The sequence below is a fragment of the Spea bombifrons genome, chromosome 10, assembly GCF_027358695.1.
Source record: "Spea bombifrons isolate aSpeBom1 chromosome 10, aSpeBom1.2.pri, whole genome shotgun sequence".
NCBI classification, from domain to species: domain Eukaryota; kingdom Metazoa; phylum Chordata; class Amphibia; order Anura; family Pelobatidae; genus Spea; species Spea bombifrons.
Window position 1 is genome coordinate 23,299,202 of NC_071096.1, and position 12,684 is coordinate 23,311,885.

The 12,684-nt window shown below is 41.4% G+C and overlaps 1 protein-coding gene across 1 annotated transcript in view; it reads left to right on the forward strand.

The window, feature by feature from the left end:
• LOC128467232 (ribosomal protein S6 kinase alpha-5-like) overlaps nucleotides 1-12,684 on the forward strand; it is a 66,181-nt gene that overhangs the window by 18,558 nt on the left and 34,939 nt on the right. Inside the window, exons 6-10 of the mRNA XM_053448799.1 lie at nucleotides 1,211-1,291; nucleotides 1,398-1,501; nucleotides 1,620-1,764; nucleotides 1,963-2,124; nucleotides 2,284-2,403. Coding sequence (XP_053304774.1) covers nucleotides 1,211-1,291; nucleotides 1,398-1,501; nucleotides 1,620-1,764; nucleotides 1,963-2,124; nucleotides 2,284-2,403 — 612 coding nt within the window. The remainder of the gene's footprint in view (nucleotides 1-1,210; nucleotides 1,292-1,397; nucleotides 1,502-1,619; nucleotides 1,765-1,962; nucleotides 2,125-2,283; nucleotides 2,404-12,684) is intronic.

Below are 12,684 nucleotides of genomic sequence, written 5' to 3' on the forward strand. Positions count from 1 at the left end.
GCCCTGGCTTAAAGGGAGCCATTTTTAAGTTATAACGTGCACTATATGACCAAACGAATATGGGCATACAATTTATACCAAGGGAATTCAGTGAGGTTAAGGGTTAGGGCCGTGTGCAGATTGTGTGGGTTCCGCCCACACTAAACCATGTTTTTATTGACCTCCTTTTGTGCACAGACACACAGTCATGCTGGAACTTTACACTAGGCATTATGCGTTTTTCTTGGCATCTGCCAAACCCAGATTTATCCATCAAGCTTTCCTTAACAGTGAATTGTGATTCACCGCTCTAGAGAACAAGTTTCCACACATTTTACTTCAGAGTCCAGTGGCTGTTTGCTTTACATCACTCCAGCTGACCCTCGGAAGACCCTCGGACATCCTCTGCTACTGCCGCACTTCCACTGGGGCTTCTATGATGGAGCACCGGTGTCACATGACCTTCCAGTGCTCAGTCATAGAACCTCCATCGAAAGTGCCAGTCAGAAGCAGAGGTTGTCTACGCACATCCTCATTTCAAGGGCACAGTGGTATATAGGAGGTATAAGGCATATCTGGTGGGACAGAGTGGCATATCTGGGGGGCAGAGAGGCATATCTGGGAGGCAGTGTGGCAAGCCTGGGCTCAAATGTGCATACCTGGGGGAGCAGACTAAGAAATAAAAACAAGAAATACATTTTTCTCAAACTTTTTTTTATTCTGCTGTTTGTTTTTAAACATCCTGTTTGTTTATTAAATTATTTTAATTAAATGAAAAATGTACATTTATTTTTTTATCCGATTAATCGAGTAATTGAAAAAATAATGAACTACACAGAAAGCATACTCTCATTAAGAATTCAGACTTTATTTCCATACATAATATGTTCCCTCTGTCCCTGTTAGAATCTGAAAGGGGCTACCATTTAGTCATACCCAAATGCCTCCCATAGTATCCCTGTAAAATGATCCTCCAGGCAGCTGCCAAATCCACTTGAAAACAAATCCAGTGCTTTCAGACACCTTCCTTCATGTGAGGTAGGACCTTGACTTTCAGGTGATTGTTTTCCTTTAACTCCTAAGTGTATATATCACTGGTGAGACTTGGTGGGGGTGTAATAATTTCTACTTTCTAATTACCTACTCTGTACCGACTTTACCTACCGATTTTTTTGTACACTTCACACTTTTTCTCTTTTGCTTTCTCTTTCTTTGGACATGTCTTCTAAAGATTGATCGCACCTATTCATTTTGTGGGACTACAGAGTATATGGCACCAGAAATTATATGTGGACAGGGTGGTCATGGCAAGGTAAGTGCTTTGATACAAAAGAGAAGAGACTGAGATCAAACAATAGATTTTTTGTGAGGCGCGAAGAACTTTATGATGATTTTGGGGGTGTTGTCTCATTAAACAGTCCGTGGACTGGTGGAGTTTGGGAATCCTAATATATGAACTTCTAACAGGAGCATCTCCCTTCACTCTGGAAGGAGAAAAGAACACACAAAGCGATGTTTCAAGGTAAGAGTTTGTCAAGTTAGAACAAAGAGCCAAAATTAACAGAAAGGTAAAGTTTATCTTACTTTAAAACAAAAAAATGGGAGTGGAGGTGTGTAATGAGTACTGGTTTTGCCAACAGGCGGATCCTAAAGATGGATCCATCATATCCATCAACGTTGAGTGCAGAAGCTCGGGACCTTTTGCAAAAGTTGCTGTTGAAGGACCCTAAAAAACGCCTTGGAGCCACAGGTGCCTGCCCAATTAAGGATCATCCCTTTTTCAAAGTGAGGATTTTGTTCTTCTGTATAATTAGTGTCTGTTTATTGAAAATCTTGATGGTGTGTACTGTTCTTACTTTCTTGTGTTACTTCCCTTTAATTAATCTTAATAATTGTGCCATGTTTGCCAAAATGGCATGGTCTCCTCTACCACAGCGCTTTTTGGCCCAATTATGGATCGGCTGTTTTGTTTCTTCATTGTAGGGACTAGATTGGGATGCACTAGCCCAACGCAAGGTCTCTCCCCCCTTTCGACCCACTCTTCGAAGTGAGACAGATGTCAGCAATTTCTCTGATGAATTTACCAGCCTTGATCCTGTATACTCCCCAGCTGACACTCCACCATCTGGTGCTCATGTGTTCCAGGTCTCTGTTACCTTTTATATTTTTTATCCTAGACCTTCTGGTCCGTACTACGTTGTTTCCCTTCTGTGTCTACAAATGGCTGATATTTTATTTGGCTATACTAATCTTTCTGCTTTCTCAAACTTCTTAACCAATGTATTTTTGTCTCCTGTGGCCCAGGGTTACTCCTTTGTTGCACCTTCGGTTCTGTTCAGCTTGAATGCAATAATGACAGATACACCTGCTCCATCAGATGACAAACCTGGTAGCCTTACATTGGCTCTAAGTGCTGCTATGAAGGTAATTTAAACAAATTTTAACATTAGGCATATTATTATTATAGATTTTTACATTATTACACAGCAATGTACAATGGGTAAACAGAACATAAGTAATATATAACATAACAATTTGAGTTACAGAAACAGCAGGTGAGAGAGGCCCCGCTCAAACCAGTTTGCAATCTAGAGGGAGTTATGGTGTATTACGCAAGAGGTGAAACTGCCACTGTTGGTGGTATTGAAAGCCAAGGGTTGAGATTTGTTTTCCAAGTGAGGTAATGGAAAGTGAGGATAGAAGGGGTCCTAGAACTGAGCCTTGGGGTACCCTAATGGAGAGGGGGGAAGTGTTTCTGGAGCGGGAGAGGCAAAGGTATGTCCAGGAAGGTAGGATGTAAACCAGAAGAGAGCAGTGTTATGGAGACCAAGATTTCAAAGAGTTTTTAGGAGAAGAGGGTGGTCCTGTGTTAAAAGCAGCAGAAAGGTCAAGTAGGATTAGCACTGAGTTGTTCTTGAATTTAGCAGTGAGGAGATCATTAGTAACCTTTAGTAAAGGCAGTCTTAGTAGAGTTGAGAGCAGAATCCAGATTGAAAAGGGTCAAGTAAGGAGTTCGAGTCAAGAAACTTCGTTAAGTGTAAACAATTCTTTCAAGAAGTTTGGAGGTGAGAGGAAGTTGGGAAGAGGGGACATTAGTTGGACAGATCAGTTGTGTCCAGGGAGGGGTTTTTCAAGATAGGAGTTATGGTATAATGATTGAAGAAGGATGGGGTGGATCCAGTAAAGAGAGAGAAGTTGAAGCTATAAGCTACATGAGAGAGATTTGGTAAGATGAGAAGGGACTGAATCAAAGGGGCATGTGGTTGGACAAGAGGGAAGAAGGAGAGCATGAACCTCATCTTCAGTGACAAGAGATAGACAGTTTAATGTAGATGAGGAAGCAGAGTCAAAGAGAGGGCAAGGGCTAGAGGGGGACTGTTCAGATGTATCACATCTGACAGTTTCAGTTTTACTATTAAAGTATGTGCCAAAGTAAGGTTAGTCAAAGGGGGTAGTTATGATAATGTGAAGAAGGGAATTGGAAGAACTGAAGAGGTGTTTAGGGTCAGTGGCGACTCTAGAAACAATATATAGGGGTGGCACACAAGATACCACAGTCAAACTGGGGGGGCATTAATAATTTCCACCATTAAATCATACCACTGAAAAAACACACACATATATATATATATATATATATATATATATATATATATATATATATATATATATATTGCCAAAAGTAATGTGCTATGGAATGATACTTTTCTTATTGGACAATACAATACTTGATCATTCAACATGGGAAGCCTGAAGCCACAATTTAGTACGACTAATCCTTGAAATCCTTTAAACAACACAATACCTTAACTTTTGCACTAAATGATTTCAGGGCCTAATATTAGATCCTGCTGCTGATATATATATATTAGCCCCTGCTGCCCAAATATATTACTATTAGCCCCAGTTGCCGATATATATATTAATATTAGTCCCTGCTGCCGATATATATATAAATATATATATAAATATTAGACCCTGCTGCCGATAGCAGGTATAGATCAACACATTAACACACAAACCCAGCTTTGCATGTATCAGCTTTGCATGATCTCAGCACTGAAGGTATATATCAAATAAACAGAATGAGACATACAAATCCTGTATTTGCAGGTATACAATAATAATATATGAAACGTAGCATCGCAGGTATAGATCAAATTAATACTTGGAAACAGCATTGCAGGTATTAATCAACTGAACAAGACATACAAACCCTGTATTTGCAGGTATACATAAATAATGTATGGAAACATAGCATAGCAGATATGGATCTACAGAAGAACACACAAACCCAGCTTTGCAGGTATAGATCAATTGGAATTCACATAAAAACACGGCATTAATGGTATATTTAAAACCCCCTAAATTACAGGGATAGATCACAGGTTGCACACCCAGATAACACACATACAATTTGCCATCTTTGTCCCATATACACCCTGCCTGTGCCATCTTGGTCCCCAAGGCTCAAACGTCCTGCTAGTGCCATCTTTGCCCTTCCACAATTATACATCTATGATACGCACAATCACATTAACTCATGCTCTCCCTCATTCAGACAAATCATCCACATATGAACGCATGCTCTTCCTCATTCAGACAATTCATCCACATATTAACTCATGCTCTCCCTTATTCAGACAATTCATCCACATATTAACTCATGCTCTCCCTCATTCAGACAATTCATCCACATATTAACTCATGCTCTCCCTCACTCAGACAATTCATCCATTTTAAGAAACTACACCCCTTGGAGCTTCAAATGAGGGGCTACATGTATTTCTAGGACAAAAGTTGAGTGCACAAATAATGATGGAATATGTCGCTTTGGCTAGAAAATATGTTTTTTCTAACCATAGCGACATGTTCATTTGTGTCTTGCGCACTCCAGGTTTGTACTAGAAACACATACAGCCCCTCATTTGATGCGCCAAGGGATGTCTTCTTTGCAAATGTGTACTTTTTGTGCCATAATTTAACTTCCTACGTGAGCAGTAATGCCACGTCAAGGCTTCAACCCTAATTACTGACCATTCACATGCCTTTCATATCTCCATTCAATCGCAGAAGCACACACACCATACTTTAAATACATTCACTCACAGAAGCACACACCATTCTTTCCCCTTACAATCCCAAAGAAATGATGGTAAAGGGAGAAAAAAAATCACTTTTACAGCAAAAATAAGTTTTGCAGTAAAAATGCAAGGCGCTCCAGGGATGAGATGGTTACTCACGTACCGCACAGGCTAAATGGCTGATTTTAATAATATTTGCAGTTCATCAGGATTTCAAAAATTGCCTCCCTCTACCGTTGGCTAAATTTAACCCCATGATCAAAGGGATCATAGGATTAAAAATTAGTATCGGCCATTTTTTAAAAGGGAATGCGACTTTTTATAGCTATATGATCGCTGTGGTAACATTGGCTACCACAGTGATCATTTAGCTAGAATACTTAAACTTTTTTTTTTTTTTTTTAAAGTTAAACTACTTTGTTTAAATAATTTAATTTGGGGGTCTCTAGGCAATTTTGATCTTTTTTATCTGACCCCCAAATCATTTTTTTCACATTTTTATTTTAACTTAATATTTTTTATTATTTTTTTACAATCTATATACCGTTGGAAAGGCGAGGTGATTACCTTTCCAACGGTATATGTTGGGGGTATGTAGCTGCTTAGATGCCTGAGAAACAGGCATCTAAGCAGCATGCCCCCATACCTCTTTAACTGACAATTGTCAGTTGTTAATAAAGTTGCGCGGTGACGTCATCGCGTCATTGCGCGAGAAGTCACCGGGCAGATCGGGTGGCCCTGGTGATGCCCTTCAGTTTGAGGGGCAGATCGCCGGGGTAGGTGGTGATGGAGGTCCACAGACTTCCATCAAGGTAAGGTAGTGCTAGTGACGGCATGGTGCCATCGTTAGCACCTGACTGGGACTGCTAGCGGCGCCACCATGCCGTCGTTAGCAGTCAAGGGGTTACAAATTCGGCGGGGGGGCAACAGGGGGGGCAAGGAATAACCTGGGGGGGCAATTGCCCCCCCTTGCCCCCCTGTAGCGACGCCACTGTTTAGGGTTGTGAGATAAGGAAGATAAGGAAGGTAAAGTAGGTTTCCTTAGCAAGAGTATGAGCAGAGTAGTAGGAACGAAACATGAATTTATTGTGTAGGAAGTAATACATAGAATGAGACTTCCACCAGCTATGTTCAGCAGTGCTGGAGCAATATCGAAGGTGTTGGGTTACTGTTGTGTGCCAGGGTTGGAAACCTGAGCATTGTGAAGAGTGAATAATAGTTTGGGCTATATTCTCATGAGCAGATGGAGTGGAGTTAAGAAAAAGAGGTAGCAGGGAGTAAATTGGATGGGGATTTCTGAAGATTGAGAGCTAATGTCTCTGGTTAGACAAGATTGTTGGAAGAAAATCGAAGGACTGGGAGCAAAGGGGAATTAGAAGTTAGTGAGAGAGCACATGCTAGAAAAAATCACGGACAGGGTGCGACTATCATCTTGAGTAGGGGAGTTAGCATGCTGTATGAGATCAAAGGAGATGATAATGGAAAGAAATTTTGAAGCCACTGGACTTAAATGGGAGTCTACTGTGATGCTGAAGTCTCCAAGGATAACAAAAGAGACATCAAAGGAGAGGAAGCGGGATAGAAGTGGTCAAGCAAGATATTAGCAGGGCCAGGGGAACAGTACACAATAGCAATGTGTAAAGAGATGGAATTAAATAGCTGGACCTCAAATGAGGAGAAATATAGTGATGAAACATAAGGGATAGGTTGAAAAGTGCAAGTTGGGAAGAGTGAGAAGCCTACATCACCACCCTTCTTGTCAGTTCTGGAAGTGTGAGTGAGTTGGAGGCCTCCATAGGAGAGAGCCGCAGGATAGATCGTGTTTCAAGTGGTTAGCCAGGTTTCAGTTAAAACGAGGAGGTGCAGGGAACTAAAAGTAGTCATGTATTGCTGTTAGTTTGTTATACACAGAACGTGCATTCAATAGAGCAATAGTAAAAGGGGCAAGGAGTATGGATGAGATTATAGAGGTTTCTGGAACCTTGAGTGGCAGTGAAAAGGAAAGGAAGCAATAAGAGAGAACCGGGATTTGGGGAGATATGCCCAGCTGCTAAAAGTAGAAGAAGAGAGAGTGAGAGAAGGTGGAAATAGGACTTGGGAACAAAGAAAATGTTAGGAGGGGGAGAGGGAGCTGGTGACAGTAAAAAGTACCTTTGATGATAGAAGGGGGAAAGAAAATAATGAGCAAGATACAGATATAGTATGGTGGTGCGGGTGACTGGAAGGAGATAAAAATTCTATTGACAATAGAGAAAATTGAGAAAAAGAACAATTGAATTGTGGAGATGGTACTTGGAGAACACAATAGACCAGTATAGTAGCACTTCCAAGTTCCTATGGTATTCCTTGTTGCCCTCCTTAGTGAACTCCATTGGTTATATGCCCTGGTTTCCCGATTGTTATGTTTAGCCCTATTAGTAGCAACTACATGAGATACATGGCTAACCATGTGGACACTGGATATAAATATACAAAATGTTGCACAGAAGGCTTCCAATCAGTTACTGAGCAATTAATAGCCTTTTGTTTGGTATATGGTCCCGGCTTAAAATCGGGAATCAATGTATAAAGGAGGCACCCAAAACCTGTCAACCCCCGTAAATATTCTCTTTAAAAAGTACGCAAATATATTCCAATAATCCAATAATATTTTATAATTTTGTTAATTTAAAGATGCAGGTATGGTTTGTGAAATATAACTTTTGTAACCGCCAGAATTATGATAAGGGTTATGGGAGTTTTATTACACTAAAGTATACCAGAGGTTCAAAAGGCATGTTAGACTTATAGAAATGTATAGTTTGTCCACATGTTGTGTTTCTTTACTACTATGCCATTTTACCTTATCTTAGGAATGTTTACCCTGAAATATATTGCGGACTGTTAACTGCATGGTCTTCATGTGAAATGTGTTGTGACGGGATGAAAGATGGCTTCTATGTAAGCAGCAGATTGGAAAAAGCAGTTTCCCAGTGACTAATGGGTTAACTGCTGGTCCCATTAACACAGGTGCCCCAGGGTTAAGTTCCAGTGTGCTACAAGGTGGGCTGCACTAGAAGTGTCCTAGCAGGTACCTTACTACATGTGGGATGCCATGTTCCTAACCTTACTACAGTTAAAGGCTAAAAGGATGTTGTACGGGCCCTGCTTCAGGCTACAACAGTGCAACAAGAGACTAATCGCCAAGCTGTGGCCTCGGTAGCAACACAACAGTGTTTTGGCAGCACAAATTGGGATCCTGGTTGAAGCGCAAAACGCGGACCATGCTATACTTAGAGGTATAACAACATCTTGCCGTCCGGGGAATACCTGCACAAGGTAGCAGTGTTTCTCAGATAAGGGCAAGCAGTTGTCTCCAGAAAATGACTTCTGAGGATGATGTGGAGGCATAGCGACCTGGGATGCCTGGCCCCATGATCAGTGGGCAGGAATTGTTGCTCCCTTTTTGCTGGGAGACCTGGACCTGAAAGAAGAGGGTGCTGATTACACTCGGTTAAAGCAGAAATTCTGGCAAGGATGGGGGTGACGGTAACAGTAAGAGCCCAGCGCCTCTGGGCTTGGCGGTTCCATGAGGAAAAAGCACCTAGATCACAGTTGTTTGATTTTATTAATCTAGCAAGGAAGTGGCTCAGACTAGAGGCTCAAACCCCTGCACAGATTGTGGAGACTCTGGTACTTGATAGATTACTACGGGAATTCTGGCGTGGCCTAAGAAAATGGGTTGGCCAAGGGAATCCCACCACGTATGACTCCATGGTGGCACAAGTGGAAAGATACCAGTCCGCTAAAGATTTGTCGAAATACACCCCAGTTCACTCTAAGTTCTCTTCATGGGGTCGTACAAGTCCCAAAAGCAAGTCTAACACTCTCATCTCTGTTTCTAGTGTACACTTTCCTTTTTTGTTTTTTTAAGAATTTATGTACTTAAATAACTTTTTGGGGTTGGTTTTGCTCTCTTTGGCTATCCCTCTCTCATTTTCTAGTTTAGCCCATCTAATCATATAATTTTTTTCATGTAATATTGGCTTATTTATATGTTATATAGGATGCCTCTGATTTGTCTGATTTAAATGCTTTAAAAGCCCTTTTCTTACTTTTAATTTCTTGGTTTACTTTCCCACTCAGCCACATTAGTTTCAATCTGTTTCTTTTATATATATTATCCAATGGTACATACTGAGAAGTGTACCTTTCTAATATTTTCCTCTTTACCATTTGTCCCTCGGTGTTTATGCCAGTCAATATGTTGTAAAGCTGCCCTTATCTTATTAAAATTGTCCTTTTTAAAATTGTATGTTTTAGTATTCCCCATGTGCAATTCCTTTTTTGAGTTTATTTCAAAAGACACCATATTGTCATCACTATTACCCAAGTGCTCCCCCACTTGAATGTTTGACAGTAGATCAACATTGTTTGCTATAACAAGATCCAGACAAGAATCCTTTCTAGTTGGAGCTTGTACCAGTTGTGACATGAAGGTGTCATTTAACAGGCTCAAAAACCTGACTCCCATTGCAGAACTACTAGTCCCTCTATCCCAAATGTGCAGCTTTCTCAAATTGCTCTAACAGCTGTTCTTCCTCATTGGCATTAACATTAGGTGGTTTATAACATATCCCAACCAGTAGTTGATTTCCTTTTTGTGCCACAAGCTGATATCTACCCATAAAGTTTCCACATTTTCCTTGTCACATTCAAGTTGCTTAATATTATATTTTAGCTCATTGCTAACATACAAACATACTCCACCTCCCTTCCTGTTTATTTCTATTTTTCCTAAATAACGTGTACCCATTTATGTTAACTGCCCAGTCGTGCGTCTCATCCCACCATGTTTCCGTAATGCCTATTATGTCATATTGCTTAGTGTATGCTATTGCCTCTAGTTCCACCATTTTGTTATTTAGACTCCTTGCATTAGTAAGCATACATTTATCACGAGTCTCTTGTGTTTTATGTGCTTTTTTATTATTACATACCTCCTCTGTTCTGATCTTGCCCCTGCCCCCTTTGTTCTAATCTAAAGCCCCTCTCCTTTCTGTGCTATCTACCTTTTCTAGATTTCTTTGCCCCTCCCCTTCAACTAGTTTAAAATCCCTCCAGCCTTCTAGCCATCCTGTCCCCCAGCACAGCAGACCCTCTTCCATTTAGGTGCAATCCATCGCGGCTATAAAGATTGTACCCAAGCACAAAATCAGCCCAGTGCTCTAAAAAGACAAAACCTGCCGGACCTGAGCACCCGGGAGACAGCAAACTGTCCGGTTGAGCCGATCAGAGAGGCAGATTACCCTATCTACTCTCTTAATAATAGAGTCTCCTACCACCACATCCTGTCTAGCCTTTCTTACACACTCAGCCCCACCCGCACTAGAGGGGCTGTTCCCTCGGCTGTAAGAAGGAACTTCCTCCAGTACAGCTACTCCTTAGCTGATACACCCAACATCTTCACTTAAGCGGGCAAATCTGTTAGGCCGCACAAGGTCAGGGCTAGCTAAACCTTTCCTCTTCCCTCCCCCTCTGCTATCATGTGTAACGGTCACCCAGCTATGTGCCTGTTCCCCAGCTGACTTGTCTCCTCCCTCTTCACTACCTGCCCCCACTACACTCAGTAAGCAGTAGACTCCTTTCAAGATTGTCAATCTGTCTCAAAGTTGCAATTTGCTTCTCCAGATCTCCAATATGAGCTTCCAGAGAAGCCACTTGCTCACACCTGCCACAGATGTATGGACCCTGGACGGATTTATCCAGGCATGCATACATGGAGCAAGATGTGCATAAGACCATCAAACTCCCATAACCACACACAGAATTATCAAGTACAGGAAGAAATATATTAATAACGGGCAATCTAAAAAATAAACAGTTAAACAAATATACCCAGAAGAAAAACAAAAACGGTTAAAAAGTACAAAACTAAAAGTTAAACAACAACAGTCCAAATAGGTATATAACGGTAGCTTGTCTAATCTCATTTTGTCTTTTAAACTCCTGTTTTCTTTTTAACTCCTACTTAAAATAGCCTACTTCAAAAGAGACTATCTCTGTGCAGAAGCAACTCAAGTGAGCAAGCTCTGTGAGTTAGTTGTGGCTTTATATAGGTACATCTTAACCAGGAGGGTGAATCTTAAGAAAACAGTTCTGCTCCTTGTGACTTTTCTGGTGGCAATTTTGGACGAGACCAGGCCAATGCATGCAGTAGAGTAATAGAAGTAAATGGCGTACCTGTAGAGTCGAACCAGTACATATCCATATTTTATTATTAAGAAAGATCTCCTGTATAGAGTAACCATTAAAGAGAGGCAGGAGGTTGAACTGTTATTGGTTCCTTCTAATCATACTAGAAAGGTTCTAGATTTTGCCCACACACACCTAAGGGTAGAGAAAAATCAGGAGAGGATCCTACAGAGATTCTTTTGGCCAGGGGTACAAGAGGCAGTAAAAAGATATTGTGCTTCCTGCCTGGAATACCAATTGTCATCCCCGAGATCCTAGCTGAGGGCTCCCCTTATTTCACTCCCGGTTAGCGTAGTGCAGGTTGAATAAGCAAGGTTTTAATGAGCAACAAATAATAAGCATACAGTCCCAACAAAAGGTAAAACGGCAGCATAGTTAATCAAACAGTTCCAAGGTCAAAGGCAGGCAGCGTAGGTTCATAACCGAAGTCACAGTTCCAATATAATTATTGATTAGAGGTCTCCTCCCCTTCATACCTGATTACCTCCTCTGCACACCTGTTCCCCTTCTCCACACACCTCTTGCCCTCTCCTTGGCATGAGAAGGATAGGGGTAATGGATTCTGGCAGTTCCCTCCTGCCTCCCTCCATCTTCTCGAATGAAGCCACGGCCCCCTGCCACGAGGAAAGCACGCGCTTTTGCCAAGCGCGGCATGCGGCAAAATCGAGGCCAGGGATATGGCCTTCCCCGCGGACAAGCGATCGTGCCACAAGGAAAGCGGCGCTCAGAACCCGTCCCGCCGCGACGGCGATCGTCCCCGCGAGGTAGGTGGCAGTCCGCGGTCCTGACAGGCTACCTCTAAAAACATTGCTAAAGAACTGGTGCATGCATTTTCATGAGTAGTCATACCAAAGGAGATACTCGCTGATCAAGGTACCCCTTTTGTTTCTCAACTCATGAGGGAATTGTGTCACCTGTTTAAAATACACTAAGGTTTTCAAGGCATGTATCACCCTCAGATGGACAGACTCGTCGAAAGGTTTGTTAGAAAAATGCTTATGTTATCATAAATATTATTGCTGACAAAGACAGTAGAAAATGTCTAGTCTATGATATATCACGAGTTGCGCCAACATATCTACTAAGAGGCGTAACCTGCTTAAAAAGTAACCAATCAGAATGATGCATGCAATTAGAAGCAGATAAGAAGTATAAGAAGTTATATAAACCATGTAATCCAAATATGTAATTAGACAACGCTTCGACTTTTGTGTGTTGTGTGCCTTGTCTCGATTATGCGCATAATCTAAATAAAGAAAAAACTTTTTCTGAGGAGAATTCGGCCATTAATTCAACCAACAAGGTTTAATCGTGCTCTCAAGGGGATGTTAAGGAAAGTGGTTAGTAGAGATGGAAAACACTGGGATATGCTACTTACCTATTATTT